The sequence below is a fragment of the Erinaceus europaeus genome, chromosome 21 (assembly GCF_950295315.1).
Source record: "Erinaceus europaeus chromosome 21, mEriEur2.1, whole genome shotgun sequence".
Classification (NCBI taxonomy): Eukaryota; Metazoa; Chordata; class Mammalia; order Eulipotyphla; family Erinaceidae; genus Erinaceus; species Erinaceus europaeus.
In genome coordinates, this window is record NC_080182.1 from 22,114,352 (window position 1) to 22,133,784 (window position 19,433).

The 19,433-nt window shown below is 41.9% G+C and overlaps 1 protein-coding gene across 2 annotated transcripts in view; it reads right to left on the reverse strand.

Annotated features, from left to right (window-relative positions):
- The window catches only part of GLB1 (galactosidase beta 1), a 109,431-nt gene that overhangs the window by 26,638 nt on the left and 63,360 nt on the right, over positions 1–19,433 (reverse strand). Inside the window, exons 11-13 of one of the 2 annotated variants that reach the window (XM_060180492.1) lie at positions 10,825–10,899; positions 7,473–7,562; positions 2,035–2,148 (exon numbers count right to left, since the gene is read on the reverse strand). In XM_060180492.1, coding sequence (XP_060036475.1) covers positions 2,035–2,148; positions 7,473–7,562; positions 10,825–10,899 — 279 coding nt within the window. The remainder of the gene's footprint in view (positions 1–2,034; positions 2,149–7,472; positions 7,563–10,824; positions 10,900–19,433) is intronic. The other variant, XM_060180493.1, reaches the window with a different exon arrangement.

Genomic DNA, 19,433 nt, shown 5'->3' on the forward strand with positions numbered 1-19,433 from the left:
TTCTCAACAACATTGAAGGGATGAGACACGATCAGATAAACAAGATAAAATCAGAGAGTTAGGTGGAGTATTCTCACCTCAAAATATCTGATATGATGCAGCACCCATGACAATTACATAACAGAATGAGGGAAAACAACTGGTAGTTCAGCAATGACATATTCCTTATTTTTAAAAAGGTGAGATTTTAAAAAATACAAAGGAGAAGGAAGGAAGGAAGGAAAGAAGGAAGGAAGGAAGAAGAAGGAGAATAAGAAGGAAGAAGAAAAAGGAGACTAAGAAGGAAGAAGAAGAAAGAAGAAGAAGGAGGAGGAGGAGGAGGAGGAGGAGGAGGAGGAGGAGGAGGAGAAGGAGGAGGAGAAGAAGAAGAAGAAGAAGAAGCCCCAAGAAACAATGACCATCACTATAGCAGACATAATCTCTGAGAACCTTCCTTCCACTGAAATTGAGGCTGCTGATAACCACAGAACGGCAATACCTTAAAAGAATTCTGAATGCATTTTCTTGGTTAGGAAAAATCTATCCATGAGTTGGCTCAGATGACCATTTCAGTGAGAGGAATGGAACTCTTGAATTGTACCAGTGTTTTTGTTATGGAACAAAACTCTTCGTGTGTCTGAGCGATAATTATCATGAGTGATACTTCAGCATATAATTTCTCATGCAGATGGGCCTAGACCTCTAACAGACCCCTCTCTCCACCATCACTGGTCATATCCCTCAGGAAAAACATCATAAACCCTTTTGTGGACCTGTACAGGAACTTGCCCTCAATGTAGGACAACAATGGTAGAAACTGTCCCAGTCTCTGAAGGGAGGCTGTGTCAACATATCTACCACTTGAGGAAGACTGGTCCTGAAATGAGGGCAGCCTAGTATGTTCTTAGCTATGACCACAGAATGTGAGCTCAGACCTACAGGAATGCAGAGGTTATACAGACTCCAGTGCTAAATATGAATAGACATGGGCCCTAGGTCAGATTGTTGGGGTTTACAGTTAACAGTATTTATATACTTTCTCCATATTTGGGAAATACTCTCTACCCTACCCTATTCCAGATTTCTAGTCTTATTCCCAACTCTCGACACCATCTTCCCAGACAATATTTTTAGCCCACCTGCATGCTAGCTGCCAGGCTCAGGCAAAAATTAGTAAAGTCATGGGCTCCCTGGAATAGACCTAAAATAGACTTCCTAGTTTTTTTCCAACATGAAGACCCCAAATCTCATCTGCTATATTCTTATCTTTAGGTTCCAGATTATTAAACAAATTGTTCTGCTTCACATCTTAATGCTTTTCAGCCACCAAGTTACAGATGCTACCATGACACCAACTTGACTTCCCTGGGCAGATGACCTCATTTATGTGTCCTGGAGCCTCACCTCTCCAGAACCCTGCCCCACTAGGGAAAGATAGACAGACTGGGGGTATGGATCAACCTGTCAATGCCCATGTCCAGAGGAGAAGCAATTACAAAAGCCAGATTTCCCATCTTCTGCACCCCAAAAAGGAGTTCAGTCCATACATCCAGAGGGTTCAAGAATATGGAACCTTACAATGGAGAAGATGGGATAGGGAACTATGGTGGTAGGAATTGTGTAGAATTGTACCCCTCTTATCCCACAATCTTGTCCATCATTATTAAATCACTAAAAAAAAAAAAAAATTCTCATGTAGGATGAAGGTACAAAATTAAATCATTGCAAGGGCATATACAAAATGAACCCTGCCCTCAAGGAGAGACATGCTGTGGTTCACCAGAGAGGATGGTGTTAGACTGGGGAGACCAGGCCCATTTTCTGAAGTAGGCGGGGGACTTGAGTATAAGTCTGTGGATTAAGAAAGGTAGAACGTTTATTCCAAGCACATGGAGCATGGTTGAGGTCACAAGCAAGCAAGGGGAACAGCTAGGGGATATCAAGGGAAGGAGCAGAGCTTGAGATTGGAAAGGCAGGGGGAAAGTCTAGGATGCCATATATGGACCATAACCCTGCACCCCTGGGGCAGACACACACAGCTCAGACGATCCTTACCCCATCCACAGAGACATAGGCTCGGTCATGGACTCCATTGAAGGGTGAAGAGAGGGGTGTTGGGTCACTGCAGTTTTGAGGAAGTGTTGTTCGGTACAGCACAAATCCAAAATACTGAGTAGAGAGGGAAAAAAGATCACTCTTGCCATTCATTTTAAGATCCTTGATCTGTGTGAAAGGTGATGTTTCTTTCTTTCTTTCTTTCTTTCTTTCTTTCTTTCTTTCTTTCTTTCTTTTTCTCTCTCTTTTTTTAAAATCTTTTTTTTTTCTTTACCAGATCACTTTTCAGTTCTGTTTTATGACGTTGTGGGGGCTTGAACCTGGGACTTTGGAGCCTCAGACATGAGAGCCTGTTTTGCATAACCACTATGCTATCTACCCTCCATGCAAAATTGGTGTTTCTTAAAGCTCCCAGAAATGCAATGCTTCCCCACTTCCCAGAAAAAATGCAACCCGAAAGAAGGGAACTGGCTGAATTTTATATCACAGAATAGGTATCACAACAGTTTATTTATTACAAGGAACTCTAAGAGACTTTTATCGAATACCTCTCTTCTACTTAAGGAAACTGGGTCTTGAGCAAGTTAAGTGATTTGTCCAGAATCACTTGGGGAGATGCTATCATGTACCTAAAAAGGCTATTGATATTAATGCAGAAAACAAAACCAATAAAAATAAAAACTAGACTAAAAAAAAAACAGCAATGCCAAGAGATGAAGTCTGTTCAATTACACATTCTCCAGGCTCTTGGGGTATATTTGCTCTAACATAAAAAACAAGAGTCAACCAGAAACTATTTCAAGTAGAGGAGCAGGGGGGAAACAGATAGTGAGAGATGGGGGTGTAACCTGTTGCTAAGACAGAAAATATTTTTAGAGACTGGTATCCTTGGCCCAAAAGGGACCAAACAACCAACCTAGGTAAGAACAGCACCCATAACCAGTTAGTGGTTTTCCTGCTGTGGACATCAGCTGTGGGTGGGGTGGGGTGGGGGTGAGCCAAAACAAATCTGAGGATAGAAGAGAATCCAGACTGAAGGCCCACATGGATCAGAGAAAAAAATTCCTCACTTCTAGGGTCTAGAATGAAAGGAAGTGCACCTCAGGCCAAAGTGATTTGGAGGTGCTGGAAAGAAAATAATCCTCATGGATGGGGGGTGAGTGGTTGTATATCCAGGAGAGCACACATATCACAGTGTACGAGGACCTGGGTTCAATCCCCTGGTCCTCACCTGCGGTGGGAAGCTTCGTAAGTGGTGGAGTAGTGCTACAGATCTCTCTCTGCCTCCCACACCCCAAGCCTCCATTTCTAAAGTGATCAATTTCTAACTCAGAGGTGGAGGAAAATTATGTGAAGGGCCTCCTGGAAGGGGGTAGGAGTCGTGGCTGAGATCTTGGAGGTGAGTGTCGGGAGGGCAACTACAGAGGGACCAGGATTGCACCCCACTTCCTGCAGCTATGTTTTGCCTGGGCTTTCCTGCAAATAAATATCCTGGGGTTTGCCTTAGACCAGAAATACTTAGTATACACAGAGGCCCCCACATAACCTGAGAGCTCTGTCTTGACCAAGACAGAAGGGGTTTAAGAAAAAGAAACAGTGACTTCAAGTATTTATATATGAACCTGGAGCTCACTTTCCAGGTTCTAACTGCTCTAGGGTCCAGATCTTGTCTGCAGTGCTCAGTGGCCCCAATACATGAAGAAGACAGGTGTCATTTTATTTTATTTTTACTTTTTATATTTATTTATTTTTCTTTTTGTTGCCCTTGTTTTTTATTGTTGTTGTAGTTATTGTTGTTACTGATGTTATCGTTGTTAGATAGAACAGAGAGAAATGGAGCGAGGAGGGGAAGACAGAGAGGGGGAGAGAAAGACAGACACCTGCAGATCTGCTTCACTACTTGTGAAGCGACTCCCCTACAGGTGGGGAGCTGGGGGTTCGAACCAGGATCCTTAGGTCAGTCCTTGCACTTTGCACCATGTGCGCTTAACCCACTGCACTATCGCCTGACTTCCTTATTTTTACTTTTTAATTATCTTTATTTATTGGATAGAGATAGCCATAAATTGAGAGGAAGGGGGAGATATAGAGGGAAAGAGACAGAGAGATACCTGCAGCTCTGCTTCACCACTCATGATGCTTTCCCCCTGCAGATGGGGACTGGGAGCTTGAACCTGGGTCCTTGCACATTGTAACATGTGCTCAGCCAGGTGCACCACCACCCGGCCCCAAAAAGAGGCACAGACTTATTATTTTTTTTTGACAGGTGTCATTTTATACATGAGGACACGGACACATAGCCAGTGGGTGTTGGGATTAGAGAAGGAACTTGACCCAATACTAGTGGGAAATGGGGAAGGGGCTAACTGCCCATTTTAGTTTCCATACACTAGAACTAATGAAATAAAACCACAAATGCGAAAGTAGTAACTGAGGCAGGGCCAGATGGTGGCATACCAAATTGAGCACACACATTACCATGCATTAGGACCTGGGTTCAAGCCCCAGGCCCCTACCTATGGAGGGAAGCTTCACAAGCAGTGGAGCAACGCTCCAACTATCTCTCTCTGTGTGTCTCCCTCTCTATTTCTCCCTTCCTCTTCAATTTCTCTTGTTCCTATGCAGTAAAAAAATAAACAAATTAATTAAAAATAGTAAGTGAGGCAAAATGCAATGAGCTCAGATTCAGTATGTGATGATGATGCTACCTTGCTGTCCAGATACTTTCCAAAGGAGATCTCCATGGAAAATCAGAAAGAGGTACCCAGATATTTTCCCATTTCAGAAAATGGGACTGAAGTGGCTCAGAAATAGCTCACATTTTGCCATGTGTGAGAACCCAAGTTCAAGCTTTTATACCACACAGGAGCACCATGAACAGCACCAGTGGGAGCTTCATGGGCAGTGAAGCAGGACTGGTGTGTCTCTCCCTCCCTATTTCTAAATGAAATTAAAAGGAAAAAAAGGGGGTAGCTTATTGGGGATGACTGAATCTTACAGGGGTGGGTATGTGGATGGGTGGGTGAGATCTTGAATGTTCAGATTTAACATCACAGCAAAGGGACAAATGAATGTCTGGGGTCTCCCTGAGGTATGCACTGAGGACACATCACCTCTGTTATGTTCATGATGACAGTCTTTCGCTGAGTCTAATCTGGGAGCAGTGGTGTGCAAGACCACAGGCTCTTCAAATGTGTCCAAGTCCTAACAGACAGGTAGGGAAACAGGAACAGTTTCAGGTAAGCTAAGTCTAAAGAAATGTAACTAAATGCAACATGTGGTTATGAATTCAAAGTTGTACTGAAGAGAGAAAAGCTATACAGGACATTGTTAGAATGGCCAGGGAGATTTAAACCTAGAACATACATAAGATGTAGGATTTCTGTGAGGCTGACTTCTCTGTAAGCATTAAATTATAGTCATGGAGGATTTCTGCTTCTCCTTCTTCCTTCTCCTCCTCTTCAGATAGAGAGTGAAAGGACCACAGCACTAAAGCTTCCTTCATTGTGGTGGGAGCAGGGCTTAAACCTGGCTGATGCACATGGCAAGGCAGTTCACTGTCCACTATCCAAGTGAGTTATTTCACCAATCCAATGTCTTCCTTAAAAGATTTATGATAGGGCAGAGAGTAGATAGCATAATGGTTACGCAAACAGACTCTCACACCTGAGGCTCCAAAGTCCTAGGTTCAATTCCCGGAACCACCATAAACCAGAGCTGAGTGTTCTGGTTAAAAAAAAAAAGAGAGAGAGAGAGAGATCCATACACCCAGACTGGGAGTAATGGATTGACCTGTCAATGCCCATGTTCAGCAGGGAAGCCAGACCTTCCACCTTCTGCATCCCACAATGACCTTGGGTCCATACTCCCAGAGGGTTAAAGAATAGGAAAGCTATCAAGGGAGGGGATGGGATACAGAGTTCTGGTGGTGAGAATTGTGTGGAGTTGTACCCCTCTTATCCTATGGTTTTGCCAGTGTTTCCATTTTATAAATAAAAAAAAAAAAGAAGAAAGAAAAAAGAGAGAGAAAAGAGAGATGTGCGGGTAGGGTAGACAACATAATGGGTATGCGAAAAGATGTTTGTGTCTGAAGCTTCAAAGTCCCAGGTTCAACCCCTGCATCCTCACAGTAAGACAGAGCTGAATAGTGCTGCGGGTGGGGGTGGAAATATATATGATGCACTATTTAGGGGTAGAGTATTATGACACTGACAACTAACTCAAATAGCTAAAGAAAAAAAAGCAACAGACCACACACACATCCACACAGAGAAGTATACGTGATTACTAATCATTAGTCTAGGTGAAAGCATGCCCATTTTGCTATCTCCCCTGCCCCATCTAGGTGAAAGCTATACAGGTGTTCATCATTCTAATCTTGTAATTTTATTAGATTTTTGAAATTTCTGGGGAAAAAAACAAAAAAACCCCGAGACAGAGAGATAATATCCTCTGTTTTCTTCAAAAGAAGGTAAAAGAACTTCTATTTTAAATTTGTACTAGAAATTCTTTTACTGGGCAGGGGTAGATAGCATAATAGTTATACAAAGAGACTCATGCCTGAGGCTCCAAAATCCCAGGTTCAATCCCCCATACCACCATAAACCAGAGCTGAGCAGTGCTCTGCAGGGAAAAATTATTTTACTTAAAAAACTGTGCAGTGCTGGAAATTATTCAGTCAAGGTCTCATGCATGTGTTCTACTACTGATGCACCTGCCTGGTCTGGTTTTTAATTTTATTATTCATGAAAGAGTGAGGCAGATGCACACGCACACACCACTGACTCTGTGGGATGAGGGATTGAACCAGGGCCTCCCACATGTAAAGCAGGTGCTTTCCCTTTGAGCTGCCTCCCTTGCTCTGGAAAAAAGAATCTCTAAAGAATGAATCTATCAAGAACATTGTTACTACACCTTTAAACTAAGGACATATAATTAAGTCTTCTTCAACTTTTTTGAGTATTAAAACAATAGTTCTCCTCTGATACCAAGTAATAAGAGGTGAGATCAGACATGCACCCAATTTATAGTATACATAAAGATATGTTGAGCCGTTGAGCTATTACTTATTTGAGTTATGATAAGAAATGGGAGGATGAGCTGGGGAGACAGCATACTGGTTCTGCAAAAGACTTTTCATGCCTGAGGTTCTGAGGTCCCAGGTTCAATCCCCAGTGCCATCATAAGCCAGAGCTGAGCAGTGCTCTGATCTTTCTCCCTCTCTAAGTCTCTCATTAAATAAATAAATAAATAAATAAATAAATATTTTTTAAAAATTAAAGAAAGAAATGTGGGTAAACTTATGACATGTCACCACCCTGTGCAGTACTTGAAGTCTAACAATCTGTGGTTAATTCACTGGGTCTTCAGTTTATACTTTGGCCCATCAGCAGTACAGAAAGGCTAATTTAGTAAGTAGAGAAAAGGTGAGGCAATACCTGTTTCACCTGGGTAAATGTCAAAGGATAGAGGCTTTTAAAGGGTCCAGCTGGACACAGAACATCCAGAGCTTCCTCCACTGTCTTTAACTGAAAAGAAACAAAAGCAGCATTTGCTCACCATGAATAGAGAACAAGGTCACTTACAAATTATTTATGGCATTAGTGGGTTTGACACTCCCTCTTCCCCAGTTAAATCATTCAAATTCAATTCACCTTTAATTTTCTCCCTTTATTCCCTAATTCAATGGTAAAATGTGAGAGTCCTCTGAAAAAGAGTTTCAAAGTGACCTATACAGGGAAAACAACCTCCTGAGAGACACAGGAAAGGCTGTTCCAAGAAACAAAAGTCTGGCTGACTTCTTGGTAAAACTCTCCCCAATGCCCACAAGTGAAATAAACATGACAGTGCCCAGCTCTCAGGACTGGCTGGTGGCACACCTGGTTGACTGTGCAAGGACCCGGGTCTAAGCCCCAGATACCCACCTGCAGGGGGAAAGCTTCACAAGTGGTGAAGCAGAGCTGCAGGTGTGTCTCTGAATCTTTACCTCTCTATCTTCCCCCTCCTCTCAATGTCTGGCTGTCTCTATCCAATAAATTATAAAGATGATTAAAAAAAAAAAAACCTTACAGTGCCCAGATCTCAACTTGTCTGCTGTGTGTTCTCCTCACCTATATCATTCACTAGTTGTTTACCTTTGACTTTCTTGTCAGACTGTAAGCTTCTTTATTTAATTTTTAATTTTTTATTAGGGGGATTAATGGTTTACAGTAAATAGTTGATACATGGATAAATTTTTTCAATTTTCTCCAAAACACTCTCACCCTCAGCCTAGGTTCTCCCCACCATTAATGCACCAAGACCTGAAAGCCCCTCTTCCCTCACCCCCAGAACCCTTTGCTTTGGTGCAATACACCAAACCCAGTACAAATTCCAAGTTCTCCTTTTTTTTTTTTTTTTTTTTTTTTTTGGTCTCTAGGGTTACTGCTGGGGCTCGGTGCCTGCACTACAAATTCACTGCTTCTGGAAGCCATTTTTTCCCTTTTGTTGTCCATCATTTTTGTTATTATTATTGTTATCGATGTCATTGCTATTGGGATAGGACAGAGAGAAATAGAGAGAGGAGGGGAGAAAGAGACGGGGAGAGAAAGATGGACACCTGCAAACCTGCTTCATGCTTGTGAAGTGACCCCCCCTGCAGGTGGCGTTCTGGGGGCTCCAACCAGGATCCTTACACCGACCGGTCCTTGCGCTTTGAGCCCTGTGTGCTTAACCCGCTGCACTAGCCCCCCCCCCCCAAGTTCTACTCGTGTTTCCCCTTTCTGTCCTTATTCTCAACTTCTGTCTCTGAGTGAGATCATCCCATGTTCATCCTTCTCTTTCTGGCTCATCTCACTAACATGATTCCCTCAAGCTCCACTCAAGGGGAAAATATTTTTATATTAATTAATAAAGTTACTGATTGTTTTATTGATTTAACATTTAACATTGGTTTACAGTATTATATGATTTTAGGAGTATAGTTTCAAACCTATATCCACAACCAAAGTTCCTGTGTCCTCACACCAAATAGGACCTCCCACTTAACTCTCTTTCTTCTTCCTCTTCTCTCTGAAAACTGCCTTATTTTTCAGTCTGTCAGTTCTGTTGTTATTTATTTATTTTTAAAATTTTTAATACCAGAGCACTACTCAGTTCTGGCTTATGGTGGTGCAGGGGATTGAACCTGGGACTTAGAAGCCTCAGGCATGAGTGTTTGCATAACCATTATGCTATTTACCCCTGCCCTGTTATTTTTTTTAAGGCTTGTTTGTTATAGTCATCTATATTCCACATAGGAATGAAACCAGCCGTTAGTTATCTTTCAACTCTGTTGATTTCATTAGCATAAGTACTTCCAGGTCCATTTTGTACTAAATAACACAAGCCATGTTTCCAATGGTTAAGTAGTATTCTATTGAGTATATATACTATACTTCTTTATCTATTGATAGATATTTAGGTTGCTTCCATATTAGGGCTTTTGTGAATATATATATATAAATATATATATATAAATATAAATATAAATATATATATATATATATATATATATATATCCCTTTAAACCTAGCATCCTGTAGATGTATACCTAGGATTGGTATTGCAGGAACACAAGGTATTTCCATTTTAATTTATTTTTCTTTTTCTTTTTTTTTTTTATAGACACCTGCAGACCTGCTTCACCGCCTGTGAAGTGACTCCCCTGCAGGGGCTCGAACCGAGATCCTTACGCCGGTCCTTGCGCTTTGTGCCACCTGCGCCTAACCCACTGCGCTACCGCCGGGCTTCCCTCCATTTTAATTTTTTAAAAGACTCTCTATACTGTTTTAGGAAAAGAATTCATCCTTTCTAAATAGTGACAGCAAACAAACAGGTAGAAGATACTTTATAAATATGATTAAGGTTTACTTCATCTAAAGGAAGATTCCTATCAGGCAGAGAGACCACATTCTTTGTAGAATGTAACACACGTTATCTGACGCTAGATGGAAAATGTTACAAGAGTTCAGCAAACCATACAATCAAAGGGCTTCACAAATGGAAAAATTACATGATCATGTTTGGCATTTTACTTAGAGATAAAAACTTATGATATTATTTTAGAATACAAAGACTCTTAAGAAACTGTTCATGTTTTTTTCTTCTTGTTGTTAGTTAATGCACGCAGAAGTTAGGGATTATAACAGGGGAAAACCTGAAGACATAGATGGTCAAAACAAACTGACAAATAGTTTACATCACTTCTGATTATTGAATGAAATCTCTCTATTTTCCTCTTTCCCTAGAACTGAGTATGCCTCTAACTTCTATTTGTGATTAGTCCCACTGTCTTCCCCCTTGACGTCCCATTTATCATCTATACCACAGATAACAGACATGAAGACATGATTTTGAGATTTCGGGGTGGGTATAATTTAGAGCAAAGAGCTATTGGCTACTGAGAACCTACCAGAAAAGGCTGAAATATGAAAAAGAACCTCACCAGTCATAACAACAAGATAGCATGTTATTACTTCAAGGGCATCTGACATTGTTCTTTTGGCAACTGAGAATTAAAGCAGAATGACCTGAATGACCTCACAACGCCTACCTAGTCCCGCTCACGCCCCTGACTGTTCAGCCTGTCAACATGCATTCATATCCTCTCATCTTTGGTGTCCACACTTTCCCAGAAACATCATCAACCTCCTCAGTCCTCAGAAAACAATTTACAGAAAACAGTGAGCTGCTTCCTCAGGCTTAACACTTTCCCTCATTGCTGCTGCAATTCCCCCTCGTTGTTTCACATTTCTGATGTGTTTTTCTTACCTTTTTCAGGGCAACTTTTCCATAAGCAAACTTGGGTGTGGACGGAGGGATAGGGCCTTCTGGTACTTTCTCAAACTATGAATCAAATGAAGAAAGACAGAAAAAAAGTCTGTTAAAGCCCCAGAAACACATACAATCCATTCTTCGAAGAGGACAAGGACTCAAAATAACAGTGCAAGTGATGTTTGGAAAGGAAAAGGAACAAAAGACTGCACCCTAACAGGATCTGGTAGCATTTTCACTTCTCAGTGTATGTCTGTGCTTAACGCTCCAGGAACTATTCAGATGATTCTAGACCAGAGGGTTTCAAAACAGAAGTAGAAATAATGAGGATGCCAGCAGAAGGTTGGGGTGGTGGAAGAAAGGAAAAGCGAACGTGGCAAAACAGAATTGAAAGGGAGGTTAGCCTAAAGAAGGGAAAAATTATTTGTAGATCAAATCATATTGGTAGTTTAAAATTTTAGATCAATGTTGTATTTGCAGTGGCTATAAGAGCATTTAATTAATTAATTAACTAACTAATTTATTATTGCCAACAGGGATATCGCTGGGGCTTAGTAATGATGGCAAGGCATGCACCATACCTGGTGAGCTGTCTCCTCCTTCTCTATATTTATTTATTTTTGCCTCCAGGGTTATTGCTGGGGCTCAGTGCCTCCACTACCAATCCACTGCTCCTGGAGGCCACTTTTTCCCTTTTGTTGCCCTTCCTTGTTGTTTATCGGTGTTGTTATTACTATTATTGTTGTCATTGTTGTTGCATAGGACAGAGAAATTGAGAGAGGAGGAGAAGACAAAGAGGGGGAGAGAAAGACACCTGCAGACCTGCTTCACCGCCTGTGAAGCGATTCCCCTGCAGGTGGAGAGCCGGGGGTGAGCTGGGATCCTTAGCCGGTCCTTGCGCTTTGCGCCACGTGTGCTTAACCCACTGTGCTACCTCCCGGCCCCCTCTATATTTATTTTTTAAGTCCATCAATTAAGACATTGTCTTTCAGATCTATACCCCCCAAAAAGATTGATTAATATTTTTGCCTCCAGGGTTATTTCAGTGGCTCAGTGCCTGCACTACGAATCTACCGCTCTTGGAGGCTACTTTTTTCCCCCTTATTGTTACCCTTGTTCTTTATCATTGTTGTTATTAGTATTGTTGTTATTGTTGTTGGATAGGACAGAGAGAAATCGAGAAAGGAGGGGAAGACAGACAAGGGGAGAGAAAGATAGACATCTGCAGACCTGCTTCACCACTTGTGAATCGACCCACCCCTGCAGGTGGGGAGTTGGGGGCTTGGACCCTTATGCCAGTCCTTGCACTTTGCGCCATGTGCGCTTAACTTGCTGCGCTACCGCCCCACTCCCGATTTACTTTTTTTGAGAGAGACCAAGAGAAAACAGAGAACACAACTCAACTCTGGCTTACAGTGGTGTCAGGGATTAAAACTGGTAGCTCCAGGGCTTTAGGCATGCAAATCCTGGGCTCTTGACACATCTCTCCAGACTGTATCTACCCTTAAAAATTTCCCTTTCTGTATGCAATACTGGGGAAAGAAACTAAGGCTCCCTGCATACATATTGAATGTTGCAGTCAAATTCCCTTTTTTAATCTTCTTTAAAAAAATTACAAGTGATTTAATACTGATTTACAAAATTATAAGATAACTGGGGTATAATTCCACCTTTCCCACCACCAGAGTTCTGCGTCCCCATTCCCTCCATTGGAAACTGCATTAGTTCTCCCAAGATCACAGATATGGGTTGACTATTATTTCTGTAATTATCTATGTATATCTACATATATTTGACCTTTTTTTTTTTTTTCCCTATGGTCCTACTTTCTCTTCCTTTCTAAGTCACACCTTCTACTTCTCTCTCTCTCCCCCTTCCTAATTTCTGGCTGTCTCTATCCAATAAATAAATAAAGATAATTTTTTTAAAAAAGGAGAGACTTTCTAACTGGGTAGGCCTCCTGGTATTTAAAAAATACTTACAATAAAATATTAATTTTTTATTTACTTTTTTGAGACTTTTAAAATTATACTTATTTATTTATTGGTAGAGACAGCCAGAAATTAGAGGAAGGGGGAGAGAGAGAGATACCTACAGCACTGCTTCAACACTAGTGAAGCTTCTCCGTAGAGGTGGGGACCGGGGACTTGAACCCAAGTCCTTGTGTACTGTAACACTTATGGTGTATGTCATATAATATTGTAACTCTACCAAGTGTGCAACTATTTAGCCCCTCCTTAAAATTTTTAATAAAGCTTCAAGTGAAGGTGTACTGGGCTAAATAGTAAGGACATGGCTAGGTAAATCATCTTCACTCTATCATCCTTAGTTATCAGACACAAAATGCGGTTTCCACTAGAACCAATGATCAGCAAGAGGGAACTTGTATCTACCCACTGATATCACGTTGCTCTAGCCACAAACCAAGAGGGACAATCAACCAGTTAGCGTAGACTGGCCCTGGATCAAGTACTGAGTATTACTGTGGCTGTTTGTTCTTCCTGCCCTGCCCCACCCCACTGACCTCAGGGGATCCCCCAGTTCATTCCAGTCATCAAGGTCCTCAACTACAACCTGATTAACTTCTGCAAAATGGCCCCCGAAAGCCAGTTGGATGCTGAGCTTTGAAGGAATTCCTTTGAAGAATGGGAACAAAAACCTTTAAACAAAAAAAAATGTCTTCAATGTCTTCAAAGGCATATGAAAACAAAGTCATCACAGCCCCTCTCAGGAGTCAGCAGGGAGGAGAAAGGAAGGCTCTGCCCTACAAGTTTTATGGTGCGTCCTCGAGGTCAAAGTGTTAACCATATCTGGTTGAATTTAGCCACACCAAAGAGTCTACAGCAGAAAGCACAAATGTCATGAGCTTTGTTATGCTTTGAAGAATCACACACAAAGAGCTGCCTGGAGCCTCAAGCATGGAGCACAGGCTTGTGCAGCCTGCAGGGGACCTGCCATCCCCAGGAACTTCTTCCTGTCAATCAAAGATATTGTCCCTCACTACCTAACTCTTGCCATGAACAAAATTAAGATACCTGCTCTGCTTTATATTTTTGGTAAAGAAAAAAAAACAAAATCATAGGAGCCGGGTGGTGGTGCACCTGGTTGAGTGCACATATTACAATGAGCAAGGACCCCCCTCCACCTGCAGGAGGAAAGTTTCACAAATGGTGAAGCAGTGCTGCAGGTGTCTCTCTCCCTCTCTATCAACCCCTTCCCTTTATGGCTGTCTCTGTCCAATAAACAAATAAAGACAACAACAAAAAATTTTTAAAAATCATGAAGTTGCATTTATGGGGGAATGGCCAATGGGGGAAGATCTACTGGTGGTGGCAGTGTTGTGGTAGCTCCTGACTGCTCTCCCTCTCTCTCTCCCTCTCACCTTCTATCTGAAAAAATATTATTGATGATGATGATGATGAAAAAATTGTCCTGGGAGGAGAGGTGCCTTTGCCCCAGCCTCCTACACACACACACACACACACACACACACACACACACACACACACACACACACACACACTAGTACACAGGACTCAAATTTTCATGCCTGGGGAAATAGTTCAGTTGGTAGAAGACAGGACTTGCATGCTGGAGGCTCCTGGTTTGATTTTTAGTACTGCACACACCAGAACCCTCTGGATTCTCTCTATCTCTTTTTCTCCTGTGAAATCATCTGCCTTAGGTGAGATAAGTACAATATATTTTTTGCTACCTGGCTTATTGCTGGGACTTAGTGTCTGTCTCACATGAGATTTGGTGAAGAAGGAGGAGGGGGAGAAGAAGGAAAATACACAGAATGCAAACATAGCAGGTTCTTGAATGTTTTGTTATACTGATAATGAAAAAAAATCAATTCCAGTCTGCAGTCATTGTCTGTATGAAGAATGCACAGTCTGGAGTCATTGTCTGTATGAAGAGTGCACAGTCTGGAGTCATTGTCTGTATGAAGAGTGCACAGTCTGGAGTCATTGTCTGTATGAAGAGTGCACAGTCTGGAGTCATTGTCTGTATGAAGAGTGCAGAGTCTGGAGTCATTGTCTGTATGAAGAGTGCACAGTCTGGAGTCATTGTCTGTATGAAGAGTGCACAGTCTGGAGTCATTGTCTGTATGAAGAGTGCACAGTCTGGAGTCATTGTCTGTATGAAGAGTGCACAGTCTGCAGTCATTGTCTGTATGAAGAGTGCACAGTCTGCAGTCATTGTCTGTATGAAGAGTGCACAGTCTGGAGTCATTGTCTGTATGAAGAGTGCACAGTCTGGAGTCATTATCTGTATGAAGAGTGCACAGTCTGGAGTCATTGTATGAAGAGTGCAGAGTCTGGAGTCATTGTCTGTATGAAGAGTGCAGAGTCTGGAGTCATTGTCTGTATGAAGAGTGCAGAGTCTGGAGTCATTGTCTGTATGAAGAGTGCAGAGTCTGGAGTCATTGTCTGTATGAAGATTGCATAGTCTGGAGTCATTATCTGTATGAAGAGTGTACAGTCTGGAGTCATTGTCTGTATGAAGAGTGCAGAGTCTGGAGTCATTGTCTGTATGAAGAGTGCACAGTCTGGAGTCATTGTCTGTATGAAGAGTGCAGAGTCAGGAGTCATTGTCTGTATGAAGAGTGCAGAGTCTGGAGTCATTGTCTGTATGAAGAGTGCAGAGTCTGGAGTCATTGTCTGTATGAAGAGTGCACAGTCTGGAGTCATTGTCTGTATGAAGATTGCATAGTCTGGAGTCATTATCTGTATGAAGAGTGCAGAGTCTGGAGTCATTGTCTGTATGAAGATTGCATAGTCTGGAGTCATTGTCTGTATGAAGAGTGCAGAGTCTGGAGTCATTGTCTGTATGAAGAGTACACAGTCTGGAGTCATTGTCTGTATGAAGATTGCAGAGTCTGGAGTCATTATCTGTATGAAGAGTGTACAGTCTGGAGTCATTGTCTGTATGAAGAGTGCACAGTCTGGAGTCATTGTCTGTATGAAGAGTGCACAGTCTGGAGTCATTGTCTGTATGAAGTGTGCAGAGTCTGGAGTCATTGTCTGTATGAAGAGTGCAGAGTCTGGAGTCATTGTCTGTATGAAGATTGCAGAGTCTGGAGTCATTGTCTGTATGAAGAGTGCACAGTCTGGAGTCATTGTCTGTATGAAGTGTGCAGAGTCTGGAGTCATTGTCTGTATGAAGAGTGCACAGTCTGCAGTCATTGTCTGTATGAAGAGTGCACAGTCTGGAGTCATTGTCTGTATGAAGAGTGCACAGTCTGGAGTCATTATCTGTATGAAGAGTGCACAGTCTGGAGTCATTGTATGAAGAGTGCAGAGTCTGGAGTCATTGTCTGTATGAAGAGTGCAGAGTCTGGAGTCATTGTCTGTATGAAGAGTGCACAGTCTGGAGTCATTGTCTGTATGAAGAGTGCACAGTCTGGAGTCATTGTCTGTATGAAGATTGCATAGTCTGGAGTCATTATCTGTATGAAGAGTGTACAGTCTGGAGTCATTGTCTGTATGAAGAGTGCAGAGTCTGGAGTCATTGTCTGTATGAAGAGTGCAGAGTCTGGAGTCATTGTCTGTATGAAGAGTGCAGAGTCTGGAGTCATTGTCTGTATGAAGAGTGCACAGTCTGGAGTCATTGTCTGTATGAAGAGTGCAGAGTCTGGAGTCATTGTCTGTATGAAGAGTGCACAGTCTGGAGTCATTGTCTGTATGAAGATTGCATAGTCTGGAGTCATTATCTGTATGAAGAGTGCAGAGTCTGGAGTCATTGTCTGTATGAAGATTGCATAGTCTGGAGTCATTGTCTGTATGAAGAGTGCAGAGTCTGGAGTCATTGTCTGTATGAAGAGTACACAGTCTGGAGTCATTGTCTGTATGAAGATTGCAGAGTCTGGAGTCATTATCTGTATGAAGAGTGTACAGTCTGGAGTCATTGTCTGTATGAAGAGTGCACAGTCTGGAGTCATTGTCTGTATGAAGTGTGCAGAGTCTGGAGTCATTGTCTGTATGAAGAGTGCAGAGTCTGGAGTCATTGTCTGTATGAAGATTGCAGAGTCTGGAGTCATCGTCTGTATGAAGAGTGCAGAGTCTGGAGTCATCGTCTGTATGAAGAGTGCAGAGTCTGGAGTCATTGTCTGTATGAAGAGTGCACAGTCTGGAGTCATTGTCTGTATGAAGAGTGCAGAGTCTGGAGTCATTGTCTGTATGAAGAGTGCAGAGTCTGGAGTCATTGTCTGTATGAAGAGTGCACAGTCTGGAGTCATTGTCTGTATGAAGAGTGCAGAGTCTGGAGTCATTATCTGTATGAAGTGTGCAGAGTCTGGAGTCATTGTCTGTAATGAAGAGTGCACAGTCTGGAGTCATTGTCTGTATGAAGAGTGCACAGTCTGGAGTCATTGTCTGTATGAAGAGTGCAGAGTCTGCAGTCATTGTCTGTATGAAGAGTGCATAGTCGGGAGTCATTGTCTGTATGAAGAGTGCAGAGTCTGGAGTCATTGTCTGTATGAAGATTGCAGAGTCTGGAGTCATTGTCTGTATGAAGAGTGCAGAGTCTGGAGTCATTGTCTGTATGAAGTGTGCAGAGTCTGGAGTCATTGTCTGTATGAAGAGTGCACAGTCTGGAGTCATTGTATGAAGAGTGCAGAGTCTGGAGTCATTGTCTGTATGAAGAGTGCATAGTCTGGAGTCATTATCTGTATGAAGAGTGCAGAGTCTGGAGTCATTGTCTGTATGAAGAGTGCACAGTCTGGAGTCATTGTCTGTATGAAGAGTGCACAGTCTGGAGTCATTATCTGTATGAAGAGTGCAGAGTCTGGAGTCATTATCTGTATGAAGAGTGCAGAGTCTGGAGTCATTGTCTGTATGAAGAGTGCAGAGTCTGCAGTCATTGTCTGTATGAAGAGTGCACAGTCTGGAGTCATTGTCTGTATGAAGCATGCATTCTCTCCAAGTCTGCAAGGGTTTTCTCTGCTTTCCTTCTATAGGCCATTGATATGCACATGTGGCTAATTGGCACATTGAAATGGTTGGTCTGAACGAGTGAGTCTGTGACAGAAAAGTGTCCTGTTCATGACTGACTCTCACCTTGCACCCCTAGCTTCCTGGATAGCAAGCACATAGCCCTAAGCTGGAATAGGCAGGCTCGAAAGTTAATAAATGAAGTGCATACGAATTACTGCTTAATATTTTAAGTGTTCAGTTCTTTAGAGACTAGATGATGTTTTTGTGACCAGAAATATGTCGTGAGAACTCAACTCTTGTTTATATCAATTAGATTTTGGTAAGAAATTGGTTTCATTATTCGTTGTTTTGCTTAAAGTCACAGTTTCCAAGAACCCATCAATGACATGAAGTGAAGGCTTACTGTATGTTAGAAATGCTGTCAGCAAAGGAGAAAAATACTCAGTTGCAATCCACAACTGAGCAAAGGCTCAGAGGGAAATCAAACTAGGCATGTTTAGAAGCAAGTGATACTAGATATCTTACATATCAAAACTTATGAGATGGCATTACGGCAGTACTAGAAAGAAATATATGGCCTTTGTCTGGGAGGTGGTGCAGTGGATAAAGCATTGGGTTTTCAAACATGAAGTCCTGAGTTCAATCCCCAGAAGCACACGTACCAGAGTGATGTCTGGTTCTTTCTCTCTCTCGGCCTATCATTCATTCTTCAAGTAAAGGAGGGAAACAATAAGGCTAGAAACAGGAAGCTCTGAGACAAAACAAAAACACCAGAGTTCTACAGAGATAAGACCCATGAGAAAAGAACAGGAGTGACACTTTAACCATCCATTTGAAAAATTCAGATAGAATGGATAAACTCTCAGAGCAGCTAAACATAGATGACAGTTTTATGTATAGTTGAAATATCTTATATTATAAATTTTAACACTGAGGCTGAAATTGAGACTATAAGATGCTTACAGCAAAAGAAAATATAACCGGACCATTTATAAGCAAGAAATTTTTTTTTTTAAAACTTCAAAACTCAGGTGACAGAGCAGAAAAACTGTGGTTTTTTTTTTTTTTTTACCCACAGTACAGACAGGAAACCCCACCTGGGTGCCTTAGATGCTTCAAAAGGTTACAGCTTTAGCAGGACTAAGCGGTTCATGAGCAGGCCAGAGAGCAGACCATGCTTCATGATGCACATGACTCCCCCCTAGCTGCTTTAGCTATTGCCATGGACACACATTGTTGTATCATTTGCTTTTCTTTTACCTTCTTCACTGTTCGTGAAACAGCCCTCCTGCAGGTGGGGAGCTGGGGCTTGAACTGGGATCCTTATGCCTGTCCTTGTGCTTTGTGCCATGTGCACATAACCCACTGCACTATGGCTCGACCCCAAGTTCTATCATTTATAATAAAAAAAATAATGGTGACTACTTACCAATCAGTGTATGTCAGGAATGTTCAGATACCTTAATTATGCTTCTTTTTAAAAAATCTTTATGAGATGACCCAGTTTTTAAAAATATGTATTTCCTGTTGTTGTCCTTATTGTTTTTATTGTTGTAGTTATTATTGCTGCTACTGTTGGATAGGAAAGAGAGAAATGGAGAGAGGAGGGGAAGACACAGAGGGGGAGAAAAAGATAGATACCTGCAGACCTGCTTCACTGCTTGTGAA